This window comes from Dipodomys merriami, unplaced genomic scaffold (genome assembly GCF_024711535.1).
Source record: "Dipodomys merriami isolate MVZ:Mamm:240054 unplaced genomic scaffold, mDipMer1.0.p SCAF_1, whole genome shotgun sequence".
Classification (NCBI taxonomy): domain Eukaryota; kingdom Metazoa; phylum Chordata; class Mammalia; order Rodentia; family Heteromyidae; genus Dipodomys; species Dipodomys merriami.
The window spans coordinates 29,945,155-29,960,072 of record NW_027202270.1 but is presented as its reverse complement, the minus strand read 5'-3'; the positions used below and the strand labels follow the sequence as shown (position 1 = coordinate 29,960,072).

The following is a 14,918-nucleotide window of genomic DNA, read 5'->3' as shown; positions in this document are numbered from 1 at the left end:
GCCCTAGGTTCGATTCCCTAGCACCACATAAGCAAAAAGGAAAAAGCCGGAAGTGGTTCTGTGGCTCAAGTGGTAGAGCGCTAGCCCTGAGCTGAATTGCTGAGGGACAGCGCCCAGGCCCAGAGTTCAAGCCCCACAACCGGACCCGCCCCCCTCCCCCCCAAATGGTTAAAAATAAAAAGAATTAAAAAATACAAATTCTCATTTTTACTAATTTTTGTGTAGCACAGCCTGGTCTTGAATGTACGGTCCTCCTGCCTTCTGCCTCTTGAGGGCATTTATTTTTATTTTTTTATTTTTTATTTTTTTTTTGGGTCCAGTCATGGGGCTTGAACTCTGGGTCTGGGCGCTGTCCCTCAGCTCTTCAGCTCAAGGCTAGCACTCTACCAGTTGAGCCACAGCATCACTTCCGGCTTTTTTCTTTTTGCTTATGTGGTGCTGAAGAATCGAACCCAGGGCCTCATGCATGCAAGGCAAGCACTCTACCACTGAGCCACCTTCCCAGCCCCCGAGGGCATTTATTTTTAAAATTTAATTTTTATCACACTTGGAATTGAACCTAGGATCTCCTGCATGCTAGGGAAGTGCCCTACTAAGTTACACTTCTTGCTCCCATTTTATTTATACTTAAAGTTGCTGCCAAAGTACTTTTAACATTTTACAATATTTTCTGATTTTTGTACTAAACTGGTCAAGGGTCTTTAATGGTCTATATATCACACTTTACATGGCATTTAGAACACATAAAATTAGATTCCCAAGAATCCATTTGTAACTACAGATCTATAATTTCAAAAAATACTATTCTACCAGTTGAACTGTTACAGATGCTCACTTGGTACCAATGTAAATGTGACCACTAAAACTGAATTAAAAGTACTAGTGTAGGGTAAATATCCCAAATATACTATAGTTTGAAAGCATAAAGAATTAAGAACACAAACTTTAAAAGTTCTTATGTAAAACTTAAGGGTTTCTGAACATATTTATCTGATATCCTTTAGGATTCTTGGACTTCACTTTTAGAAATATAACCTTTAATCATGTATATCTGATGCATTGCTGTTGCTCTGCCCTTTTTATAGCTTTATTTTCCAATTTATTTCAAAGGAGTGAAGAATTGAGAACAAGAATCTAATCTCCCACTGTGTGCTCTCTTGGTCACAAGTTACCCATATCTCTTCTTTACATAAAATGTATTTCATGTCATCCCAAGAACTTAACTCTTATCCAGTTGTGCTTAGAAACACAGAATCCTGTTACACACATCAAGGCCAATTGTGATTTTTCTTAATGTTGACAACTGAACTTAGAAGACACTAGCAATATGTGCTCCCCACAAACCCAACATACAGTGGTGAAACTGAGATAGGGCACAATAAATATTCTTCAAAGGAGAACAGTGAGAAGCACATAAAAGGCACTGCAATTCTGAAAATTGCAAATATTGCCTTCTCCCTTTCCCTTCTCTGATTTATTTCTGTTCCTTGGAAATAGCTACCTACCCTCTTCTTTATTGTTCTTGGATTTGTGTTTTTGGAGCTGCTTCTTTTTCCTTTGATCATATCTGAAGATGGTATTAGAGAGTGTACTTTCTTATATTTAAGCAACACTCTCAGCTTGCTTTCTGCATTAGAAAGTTTCCTATGAAGGTGAATGCTTTTCTACCCTTCTAATTCTATTTGTCCTTCCCTTTGTCTATTTGAATTGTCTAGTGACTCCAGTGTGATTTTTATTTTTTTGTTTTGTTTTGTTTTTGTCGGTCGTGGGGCTTGACCTCTGGGCCTGGGTGCTGTCCCTGAGCTCTTCATCTCAAGGCTAGCACTCTACTACTTGAGCCACAGCGCCACTTCCAGCTTTTTCTGCTTATGTGGTACTGAAAAATTGAACTCAGGGCCTCATGCATGCAAGGCAAGCACTGTACCAATGAGCCACTGTTCCAGCCCATCCAATGTGATTTTTTTCTTTTTTTTTTTTTTTGGGTCCGGTTGTGGGGCCTGAACTCTGGACCTGGGCACTGTCCCTCAGCTCTTCAGTTCAAGGCTAGCGCTCTACCACTTGAGCCACAACACCACTTCCGGCTTTTTTCTTTTTTCTTACATGGTGCTGAGGAATCGAACCCAGGGCCTCAGGCATGCAAGGCAAGCGCTCTACCACTGAGCCACCTTCCAAGCCCTCCAATGTGATTTTTATAGTTGAAATAAGAGGCATACTGCATTCCTCTTTAATAGGAAAAGATTGGGATTTCCTACTACATTAGCTTCAGACTTTGAGGCTAAGGCATACAAATGTACAGTTTTATATATAACCACTTTAAGTCATAGATCATTACAATCTTTAAAGTTCTGAAAAGAATAGAATTAAAAAATAAATATTAGATTATTGTAATTTATAATTGTGGAGATTTATTTTTTTCTGGATCTACTGCTTCTGTTGTTAATATTCATGTTTGCTGCCACTAGAATATATAATTTCTGGACTACTTTTGTGTGTGCACTTAGTAATATGTTAAATGTGTTAATTCTTAAATTACCAGTAAATGATACTAAAATTTAACACAGAATAAGTCTGAGTGGTCAGTCTGATTGATATTTTCTCTATATATCCATAAGGTTTGGTATTGAAAAAAACTCATGATTTCTTTGGTGAAATAATTCATTTTAGCCAGGTTTGTTTGTTCATAGCTATAATTCTAATAGTACAAGTGAGCTAGGAGGATCTCAAAATGTGAGGCTAGCCTGGATTACATAAAATGAAATAATACTTCGAAATACCTAAAATATGCTGGGCACTAGTGTCTGACGCCTGTAATTCTAGCTACTCAAAAGGCTGAGATCTGAGGATTGCAGTTCAAAGCCTGTGAGACTCTTATCTCCACTTAACCACCAGAAAAACAGAAGTGGTGCTGTGGCTCAAGTGGTAGAGCACTAGCCTTAATCTGAAGAGCTCAGGGATAGCGCGCAGGCCAGAGTTCAAGCCCCACAACTGACCAAAACAAAACAAATGAACAAAAAGAGATACCTAGAATAGTCAGCCACAAGCTAGGCGCCTGTAATCCTAGCTACTCAGGAGGCTGAGATCTGAGGATAGTAGGTAGAATCTACTCTGGAGAGGAAAATCTGTGAGACTCTGATCTCCAATTAACCATCAGAAAACCATAAATGGAGCTGTGGCTCAAAGTGGTAGAGTGATAATCTTGAGCAAAAGAGCTCAGAGATAGTTTCCACACCGAGTTCAAGCTCCAGGACCAATAAATAAATAAAATAAATAGCTAGGTATAGTAGTTCATGCCTATAATCTTAGTTTCTCTGGAAGCTGAGATCTGGAGGATTTGGTTCCAAGGCTAGTCTAGGTAAAAAGTTCTCAACCAATAAAAAGCTAGTCCCAGTGTAAACAGGAGGATTGCAGTTCAGGTCAGCATGGTATAAGAGAGCAGGCAATATCTCAAAAAAGAGCCAAAACAGCCAGGCACCTGTGGCTCACAGCTGTAATCCTAGCTGCTCAGAAAGCTGAGCTCTGAGGATCACTGTTAAAAGCCAGACTGGGCAGAAAAGTCCCCATGAGACTCTGTGACTCAAATGGTAGAGTGCTAGACTTGAGCAAAAAGATGTTCAGGGACAGCACCCAGGCCCTGAGTTCAAGCCCCACAACTATCAACAAAAAAGAAAAAGAAAAAAAAGAGCCGAGAAGGGTGGCTCAAGTGGTAGAGTGTCTGCTTAGCAAGGCAGACACATTGGTGTTCCAACCCCTTAACCACAAACAAGTAAACAAAAAAATAAATACCTAAAGTAAACTTTGATTATTAGGGATTAGAGTAAGCTATGCCTATTTTTATACATATACTCATGTTGTAATATCTCTTCTAATATTGTAATATTATTTTATATGTTAAAATGGCTTCCAAGTCTTTCCTGGATGTGATAGGCTTATTTTCATTATACATTTTTGATTTTATGTATTTAAGCATATATAATTTCATCTGAAGGCATGATTTTTCTATCTAGAGTCAGTTTCCCATCCAGGTTGTAATCCCACATACAAGAAAACTGAGGCAAAGGTAGATAAAGTTAGAAGTCATCAGAAATGACACGTGGAAGAGGTGATAATGATTTTCATTTTCTTTTCTTTTTTTTTTGGTCCGGTCGTGAGGCCTGAACTTTGGGCCTGGGCGCTGTACCTCAGCTCTTCAGCTCAAGGCTAGCGCTTTACCACTTGAGCCACAGCGCCACTTCCGGCTTTTTTCTTTTTGCTTATGTGGTGCTGAGGAATCAAACCCAGGGCCTCTGGCTTGCAAGGCAAGCACTCTACCACTGAGCCACCTTCCCAGCCCAGTGATAATGATTTTCAGTAGTTCTTTGTTGTTGAAAATATAAAATAAAATACTTAACAGATGGAGGAGTTTTTTCCTTTTTCTTTTTTTTTTTGGGTCCAGTCGTGGGGCCTGAACTCTGGGCCTGGGTGCTGTCCCTCAGCTCTTCAGCTCAAGGCTAGCACTCTACCACTTGAGCCACAGAGCCACTTCCAGCGTTTTTCTTTTTTTTTTTTTTTTTGTCGGTCGTGGGGCTTGAACTCTGGGCCTGGGCGCTGTCCCTCAGCTCTTCAGCTCAAGGCGAGCGCTCTACCACTTGAGCTACAGCGCCACTTCCGGTTTTCTGGTGGTTTATTGGAGATAGGAGTCTCACGGTCTCTCCTGCCCGGGCTGGCTTTGAACCGCGATCCTCAGATCTCAGCCTCCTGAGTAGCTAGGATTACAGGCGTGAGCCACCAGCGCCCGGCTCCAGCGTTTTTCTTATGTGGTGCTGAGGAATTGAACCCAGGGCCTCATGCATGCAAGGCAAGTGCTCTACCACTAAGCCACCTTCCCAGCCCATCTTTTTTTTTTTTTTTTAGTGCTAGTCCTGGGGCTTGAACTCAGGGCCTGCGCACTATCCCTGAGCTTCACTGATCAAGGTTAGCACTCTATCACCAAGCCACAGCTTCACTTTGAGCTTTTTGGTGGTTAATTGGAGGCAAGAGTCTCACAGACTTTCCTGCCCAAGCTGGTGTTGAACCATGATCTTTAGATCTCAGCTTCCTGAGTAACTAGGCTTATGGCATGAGCCACTGGTGCCTGGCACAGATTAAGTTCTTATTCTTTGTTCTGAATATAATTCTTCAGCTGGGCTAATTCAGTGAAAGAAGTTCATGGATGGATTAAGGTTTTGAAGATTGGATAGTAGGCACACATAAGGCATGATCAAAACCAAAAAGTGAAAGTGATCTTAGTAAGTAGATAGACTATATTGTAATGTTTCAGTATGTACCAAATTTGTCTTAACCATGAAAGTGACTAAGCTTGAGATTAATATTGTTTCTGCAAATGTGGAGAACTTATGTTTTATGGCCTTTGGCACCAAATTCATACTCTCAGGATTTTTTTTCAGACTGTACGGGATATGGTTGTTTTGTGTTTTGTCTTTGTAGCCTTGACTTATAGATCCTGACTAATCTCTGCCTTTTCTGGTAATGCTCCATTTTATGTATTCAAAGTCCTAAGCCAGTGTAGTGTAATTGTGTATTGTAGTGTAAAATGCATATATTAAATTCACATATCTTTGAATTTTAGTCCTAGTACTATCAGTTATTCATTGCATGACTTCCAGCAATTCATATATCATAATACTTCCTTCTTATAACCTGTAAAATGGGAGAAAAAGACTTATTATCTTGATAGTTGTAAGGGATCAGTAAGGCAATATATTATCAAAATGCCTACAGTATCATTTGGTCCATGAAAGGTATTTTATTTTACTTTTCTAGGTCTGAGACTGGGACTTGAACTTGGTACCTGATGCTTTTGCTCATTGGCTAGTGCTCTACAAATTGAGCCTCCCTCATGACAGATATTTTAAAAATTTAAATGCTTCTTAATAAACTTCTTTTCTTGTAATTACTAAGTTTCCTAAGAAAATTCTGTGCTTGGCAAATACTTGGTAGCCTTGATCTTTAGAATTCTAACCAGATACTATAGTTCCTAAATAAAATATTAGGGGAAATGCATTAATTTTTTATAGTGTTGTGTGACCTTTTAACCTAACTTTTACCAAGAAGCAATCATCTGCTTTATTTTAAAAGAAAGTGATAAGGAGAACTCTAGTTATGTGTATTTCTGGATTTCTATCCTGAATGTATAAATCAAGTAATGAGTAGATTCTAGTTTGAAAACCAAAAAGCAAGTAATGAAACTCTTAAGAACATCTCTAAGAGTAGGCTGTTCATTGTCTAAAGTATTTCCATCTTCTGATTTCTCAGAATTTCAGATTTCTGATGATATAGATAGTGGCAATTTTAAAGCTGATTTTGGAACAGTTTATTAATAGAAAAGCAAACACACAAAAGGTCATCATCCCTGATTATTCTGAGAACATTCTTTTAGATTCTGAATTATAGTGTAATGCTTTTATTGTATGAAAATAAGTTGATTTTCTTTTATCCAAGGGCCATTCTTATTTAAGCAGCGGGATATAATGATAAAGTAACATAGATTTTTTGAAATACATGTTTAAATTTGATTGGCATAAAAAGTATTGAGGCAAATAAGTAAATATTGGACACTTTTAATTTTTTTAAACTATTCATTTATCTTGTCAGTTGTAGGGCTTGAACCCTGGGCCTGGGTGCTGTCCCTGAGCTCTTCAGATCAAGGCTAATGTTTTACCACTACCACTACCACTAGCGCTCTAGCAACACAGCACCACTTCCAGTTTTTTGGTGGTTAATTGGAGATAAGAGTCTCATGGACTTTATCGCCTGGGCAGACTTTGAAAGACGATCCATTGAGCTTTATTTATTAATTTATTTATTATTTATTTTGTCAGTTGTGGGGCCTTAACTCTGGGCCTAGGCACTGTCCCTCAGCTCAAGGCTAGTGCTTTACCACTTGAGTCACAGTGCCACTTCCGGCTTTTTCTGCTTATGTGATGCTTAGGAATCGAACCCAGGGCCTCATGCATGCAAGGCAAGCACTCTACCACGGAGCCACCTTTCTAGCCCCTGAACATCATTTTAAGAAGCAATTTGTATCTTTAAAAAATTATGATGGATCATAGTTTCTATTTTTCGCCAACTCATTTTTATTGTTGTATCATTTCATGCATAGATTTAAAGTGTCAGATGTGTGTAGTTTGATACATGTGCATATTTGTATAACCACCCTTCATCAGAAAATGGAAAATTTCAGGGCTAAGCATATAGGTTAGTGATGTGACATTTGCCTAGGATGTGCAAGGACTGAGTTCAGTCCCTATAATCAAGAAAAAAAAAATTGGGCTGGGAAGGTGGCTCAGTGGTAGAGCGCTTGCCTTGCATGCATGAGGCCCTGGGTTTGATTCCTCAGCACCACATAAGCAGGAAAAAAAAAGCAGGAAGTGGCTCTGTGGCTCAAGTGATAGAGGGCTAGCCTTGGGCTGAAGAGCTGAGGGACAGTGCCCAGGCCCAGAGTTCAGGCCCCACGACCGGACCCCCCCAAAAACAAAAAAAACAAAAAAAATTGACCTTTGTGCCAATTTTCAGCCCTTACTCCCAAAGGCAGCCATTTATCTAACTGTTGTCACTATAGCCTGTTGTAGAACTTTGTATAAAGTTAGTGTGTATGCCTTCATGCTTGCCATCTTTTGCTCAATGACTAAAAAAATTAACTGTGTTCTTACATCAATAATTCATTTTTTCTCCTAAATAATTTATTGTTCATTCCACAATTTCTTTATATGTTAACCTGTTAAGAATTGTTTATTGTTTCCAGCTGTCGACTATTGAAAATAGAGTATCTATTTGCCAACTGCTGGTGGTTTACAACTGTCATGCCTCCTATGTGGGAGGCTGAGATCAGGAGGATTGCAATTGTAGGCAATCCTACAATTACATACATACATCCATCAGACTGATGGATGTATGTAAAGAAGAACCAGAGCAAAAAGTGGTAGAGTGCTTATCTAGCAATCTCAAAGTCTTTGAATTCAAACCTCAGTACTATCAAAAAAAGAGTTTCTTGGCCATTTTTGTGCAAATGTTCTTTGGGGATATGTTTTATGTGTTTTCATTTCAATGTGGAGAAATGGCTGGACAGTGTCCTATGTGTATGTTTAAACGAAACTGCTGATCAATTTTCCAAGTTATTCTTTCACTAACAATGTACTGAATGAGATTTATAGTTATTCTGTATTAGTCTTTAATTTTTGCCATTCTGGTGGGTATGTATGTAAGCGTATTCCATTTGTTTTGTTTTGTTTTTTGGTCGGTCGTGGGGCCTGAACTCTAGGACGGCGCTGTCACTCAGCTCTTCAGCTCAGGCCTAGCACTCTACCATTTGAGCCACAGCACCACTTCTGGCTTTTTCTGATTATATGGTGCTGAGGAATTGAACCCAGGGCCTCATACCAAGCACTCTACCACTGAGCCACATTCCCATCCTATCCCATTTGGTTTTAATTTGCATTTGTCTGGATAACTAATGATATTGAGCACATTTTATTGCTATTTGTGTCTTCTTTTGTGAAATTTCTATTTTTAAAATTGAGATATTCATATATTGATACGTGTTTGAGAATGTATTCAAGTATATGACTTGCCTTTTTATTTTCATCTTCCTTTCTCCTTTCTGTTCTCTTTCCTTCCTCTTCTACCTTCCATTCCTCCATCCTTTTCTTTCTCCTTTCTATTCCTCCTTCATCATCTTTGTCTTTTTCTTGCTCTTCTTTCTCCACTTTTCTCCTCCTTTTTAATATTTTTGTTGTTATTGAACCCAGGGCCTCATACATTCTTGTGAAGACTGAGGTATATATCTAGCTTGGCATTTCCAATTTCTAAATGGTTGTTTTTGCCAAGCTGTTATTTTAAGTCTATTTATTTACTGTTTTTGAATGGGATGGAACCTGGGGCCTGGTGCATGTTAGACATATACTCCACACTGAGGTACATTGAACCCCTCTTTCTATATGTGTTTTTGTGGTGTGTGTGTGTGTGTGTGTGTGTGTGTGTGTGTGTGTGTGTGTGTGTGTGTGTGTGTGTGTGTGTGTGTGTGTGTGTGTGTGTGTGTGTGTGTGTGTGTGTGTGTGTGTGTGTGTGTGTGTGTGTGTGTGTGTGTGTGTGTCTGGGCTTGAACTTAGGATCTAGGTGCCTATCCCTGAGCTTTTTTGCTTAGGGCTAGGGTTGAACCACGGCTTACTTCTGGCTTTTTGGTAGTTAATTAGAGATAGTTTCATAGACTTTCCTTTTTGGGCTGGGTTTGAACCATGATCCTTAGATATCAATCTTCTGTATAGCTAGGATTACAGGCATGAGCCATAGGTGCCTAGCTACCCCTAATTTTAATCAACAAGAATTTTTCTTTTTAGCTCATGGTTTTTGTGTCCTAGGTAAGATAAAGGATATTACTATTTATCCTTGGGTACAAAAATAGTTCATATTTTCTTATGGAAGATTTTAGTTTTAATTTGGATGTTTAGATTAATGATCCAGTTTTAATTTGATTTGTGTGTGTGTGTGTGTGTGTGTGTGTGTGTGTGTGTAATTCAGTTTAAACTCAAGACTAGCATTCTACCACTTGGGTTGTACCTCTGGCCCTTTTTGCATTATTTCCCAAAGCTGCCTTTTAACTATGATTCTCCTATTTCTTCCTCCTATGTAGCTGGTATTACAGATGTTTCCTACCATGCTTGGCTTCAGTTTTATTTTATTTATGCATTTTATACTTCTTATTAATTCGTTGAACAAGTAGTTAGTGAGCACCTTCTTGGTGCTAGGCACTACTTTAGTGACTTGATTGTCATCAGCAAACAAAACATAAAAACCCTTCATGAAACTTACATCCTGGGGGAAATGATTAATATATAAATAAATTATATAGTATGGTAAACTACCGTTTGGTTTGGAGACAGAATAGGATAGGGTAAAATGTTAGTGAGAAGGTTTGACTCAGTGAGAATATATTGTTTAGAGAACTACTTGAGCAAAACATGATGGCTATATCTGTAATATCAGCTACTTGGGAAACAGAGGAAGGATGATTGAGTTCCATGCCATTTCAAAGTTAACTAAATCCTATAACACAACCAAAATTTAAGCAGAAAGGATGGGGACCTGGATCAAGTGGTAGAATGTTTGCTTGGCAAGTCAAATCAAGACTTGAAAGAGATGAGAAGGTTAGCCATTCAGGTATCTCAGAGGAGTGTTCTGGATAGAGGAAACAGGCAATTTAAAGGCCTTTGGATTTGAACATATCTGGTATGTCTAAGGATTTTGAGGACATCACTGCTGTAGAGGATATCAATGGGTTAATTACAGGAATATGTGAGGGCAATTTTTTAAGAATCTTATAGAACATTGTTAATTCTTTAGCTCTCGGAGTGGCATGAAAACCATTTGAGGGTTTATTATAATGAATACAATTTTTTAATGATTTTTTTGACATGGAGTATTGCTATGTTGCCCACAGCCTCCTGAGTGGCTGAGATTACAGGCTTGTGATATTCTATCCAGCTATTTTACATTTTCTTTTGTCTGTCGTGGGACTTGAACTCTGGGCTTGGGTGCTGTCCCTATGCTCTTCAGCTCAAGGCGAGTGCTCTACCACTTCTGGTTTTCTAGTGGTTTATTGGCGATAAGAGTCTCACGGACTTTCCTGCCTGGGCTGGCTTTGAACCGTGATCCTCAGATCTCAGCCTCCTGAGAAGCTAGGATTACAGACATGAGCCACCAGTGCCTGGCTTATACATATTTTAATTCAGCACAAAGCTCTTCCTGATAGTCACTTAGAGATTCATTATTGTACTATTATTATTATTGTTTTATTATGTAGACTAGGCTGACCTCAAACTTGGAATTCTTTTATGTCAACTTCCTGAGTGCAGGGATTATAGGAATGCACTACCACGAATGGCTATTATTGCTTCTTTACATAGACATGCATGTTTCCTGACATGTGTACTTTATTTCAGAAAGATCCAGATTATCTGAAGCTATGGTTGGACAATTTTGTTTCTAGCTATGAACAGTTTTTAGATGTCGACTTTGAAAAGCTGCCTACCAGGTATGTAGACATACTTAATTTTTTACCCTGGAATGAAATGTTCCTTTTTGGCATATATATTTTTATGGCATGTTACAAGGATGATAATTATGTTTATAGTCTTGTTACTCCTAGATAATCTTCTTCTCATAACAAACATATTTTCTTCTTTCTTTTTTCTGGATTGTAGGACTTGAGCTCAGGGGCTAGATGCTGTCCTTGAGCTTTTGTGCTCAAGGCGAGCACTCTACCATATGATCCACGGCTCAACTTCTGGCTCTTTTAGTACTTAATTGGAGATAAAGCTCTCATGAACTTTCCTGCCTATACTGGCTTTGAACTGAGGTACTCAGAGTATCCTGAGTAGCCAGAATTACAGATGTGAGTCACTAATGCCCAGCTAAACCTGACTTCCTGAGGCTGATACTTTGCTTCCATGACATAGTTCATTAAATGTCTAACCCCAGCTATTATTAGTGTTACTAGGTGGTTGAGATGTTCAAGATGTTCCTTAGTTCTTGGGTCTGTTACCTAAGATCAGGACTGTCCTTGGTATGACAAAAGAAGAGTGAAAATATAAAGTTAGTTAACAATGATTTAGTAGCAAAACATAAGTATATCTTCTTTTTTTTTTGTCAGTTGTGGAGGTTGAACTCTGGGCCTGGCCACTGTCCCTGAACTCTTCATCTCAAGGCTAGTGCTCTACCACTTGAGCCACAGTGCTACTTCTGGTTTTCTGGTGGATAATTGGAGATAAGAGTCTCTTAGACTTTCCTGCCTGGGGCTGGCTTTGAATGTGATCCTCAGATCTCAGCCTCCTGAGTAGTTAGGATTACAGGTGTGAGCCACTGGCACCAAGCGCATAAGTACATCTTAAGATGTGAGGTAGGCTGTTCATGTAAGGATTGACTTCCTGGAAGTTGTCAGGGTTTGGAATTTTATGCAATAGGGTGAGGTTACTAAGTAGCAGGTAACTAGACCTTCTTATGGCCCCTCTGCAAAAGACTTGACAACTACATATTGGCTGCCTGGCATGGGAACACTTATGCTTGTGCAGCTGCTCTTTCTAAGTTAGTGCTTCCAGTAAAAAGTCAGAGATCATGTTTTCTCTCATGTGGAAGCTAGATCTAAAATATAACTGGACATGATAACTTATATAGGACTTTATGCATTGACACACAAACTGACTAAGGATACATTTTGGGGAGGAACCCACAGGCATAACTCTTCTGACATCTAAAGTACAGCTTATCAAAATGAATTACAGGAAATGGAAATGTATTCAATATACATTATGTGAAAATGAACTATGCAACTTATGGGCAGGGACAGCAAGGGAAAAATGGGTGTAAGTAAAGGAAGGGGTGACATGAAGCATTGTACTTACTACTTTCCTTAAGGAACTGTAACTCCTTTGTACAGTAATAAAGATTTTTTTAAGTCATGTCAGTCATTATATAATTGAATACCTGACCTTAATATGGGGTGCATGATGCATAAAGAAGATCTTGGGCGGGGCTGGGAAGGTGACTCAGAGTGCTTGCATTGTATGCATGAGGCCCTGGGTTCGATTCCTCAGCATCACATAAGCAGAAAAAGCCAGAAGCTCAAGTGGTAGAGTGCTAGCTTTGAGCTGAAGAGCTGAGGGACAGCACCCAGGCCCAGAGTTGAGGACCCAGGACTGACAAAAAAAAAAAAAAAAAAGAGAAGATGATATAGGGCCATTATCTTAATCTTGTGAGTCATCTGTGGGTTTTGAAGAGTCTTAAAGCTTACTCATTATTTCTCATGTATACTTACCTACTTGCACTAACACAGCTACCCACTCTCACAAGTTAAGATCAATAATCATCCATAAAACTGCCCTCACAGGCTGGGAAAGTGGCTCAGTGGTAGAATAATGCTTGCCTTGCATGCATGAGGTCCTGAGTTTGATTCCTCAGCACCACGTAAGCAGAAAAAGCCAGAAGTGGCACTGTGGCTCAAGTGGCAGAGTGCTAGCCTTAGCTGAAGAGCTGAAGGACAGCGCCCAGGCCCAGAATTCAGGCCCTATGACCGACAAAACAAAACAAAAAAAACCAAAAACAAAACAAAAAAACCTGCCCTCACTTCATATATTAGTCATAGTATTGCTGGCTACTCACAGTACTCACCACATGAATATAAACTCATGGTTCTTATGCACCCCCTCTTTTTCAACAATTACGTACACTTGACATGAACTCACTATACTAGTAGTTTTATTTTAAAGGCTACACATATGACAAGCATTAGAATCATTATGGAAGCAGAACTTTTGTGCCATTTCCCTATGAAAGACCCATTACCCTCCCTTGAACAGTAATGTGTTCAGTTGAGAAGCTGTTTAAGCTTTGGATATGCAGTTTTATTGGCAACATGTTATATCACTGACCCATGTGGTTGAGCTCTGTCTCCAGTCTTTCTCCAGAATGTTAGGGAGTAAGTTTGAAAATTCCAACCCTCATGTGATTTCCTTTTCTTCTCTTAAAATATTTTTCTTCTCTTAAAATATTCATTAGCATGTATTAAGTGTACCAAATTATGGATTTCATTGTCATGCATGGATTCTGAGAGTAGCATCTCTGTGGACCCATCTCCAGTCACTTCATTTGCATAAACCCAGGAGTAGTCTAAAGGGTCCTGTTAACAGATAACAAAAGACACTCCCACCACTCAGGAAATTTGTATGATTTTTTAAAAATTTTCTGTCCGCCGGGCGCTGGTGGCTTACGCCTGTAATCCTAGCTACTCAGGAGGCTGAGATCTGAGGATCGCGGTTCAAAGCCAGCCCGGGCAGGAGAGACCGTGAAACTCCTATCTCCAATAAACCACCAAAAAACCGGAAGTGGCGCTGTAGCTCAAGTGGTAGAGCGCTTGCCTTGAGCTGAAGAGCTGAGGGACAGCGCCCAGGCCCAGAGTTCAAGCCCCATGGCCGACCAAAAAAAAACCCAAACCAAAACAAAATAAAATTTTCTGTCCAAGAAACTGGAAGATCAGTTTTTATTTGTAATAATAATAATAATAACCATCATCATCATCATCTTTGGTAGCCCTAGAGCTTGCTAGATACTCTACTATTTGAACGATGCCTCTAGCCATTTTTTTTCTTGCATTGTTTTTTAGGTAGGATCTAGGCCTGGCCTATTATTTATTTATTTATTAATTTTTTGTTGTTGTTGTTGGTCATGGGGTTTGAACTTTGGGCCTAGGTGCTGTACCTCAGCCCTTCAGCTCAAGGCTAGCACTCTACCACTTGAGCTACAGTGCCACTTCTGGTTTTCTGGTGGTTTATTGGAGATAAGAGTTTCACAGACTTTCCTGCCTGGGCTGGCTTTGAACTGCGATCCTCAAATCTTAGCCTTCTGAGTATCTAGATTCCAGGTGTGAGCCACCGGTACCCGACTGGCATTGAACTCTTGATCCTTCTGTTTCAGGCATGCAGCATATATAATATATATATAAAATTTAATTCTGATTTTTCTAAGAACCTGCTGTTTTGATGCCTCAGCAGGAGGGAACTATATATAAAAATGAGAGATTTTCTAGTATTGTTTATAAATAAGAGAGAATGAAAGAGTCTGAAGCTACAAGTGATCGAATTCCTAATCTAAAATAGTACATGGTTATTTAGTAATGTGGTTATGGAATTCAGTAATTTTTATAATTTGATTTGTGGTTTATTTTAGAATTTAATTAAAATCAAATGTCTCTTTATAGAAATGCTTCCTTAATTTGTGTTTTAGGATAGTTCACAAGAAGTCTAGTTATATTTATTTTATATGTTTGTGTGTATATATTCTGTTTGCAGTGAATCAACTAGTCTTTTACTCAGTGCAAAAACTCAACTAATACC

The 14,918-nt window shown here is 39.1% G+C and overlaps 1 protein-coding gene across 8 annotated transcripts in view; it reads left to right on the top strand.

Moving 5' to 3' along the window:
• The window catches only part of Nbeal1 (neurobeachin like 1), a 179,231-nt gene that overhangs the window by 11,533 nt on the left and 152,780 nt on the right, over positions 1 to 14,918 (top strand). For all 8 annotated transcript variants that reach the window (XM_070019171.1, XM_070019152.1, XM_070019144.1 and 5 more), the window contains one exon: positions 10,974 to 11,065. In XM_070019171.1, coding sequence (XP_069875272.1) covers positions 10,974 to 11,065 — 92 coding nt within the window. The remainder of the gene's footprint in view (positions 1 to 10,973; positions 11,066 to 14,918) is intronic.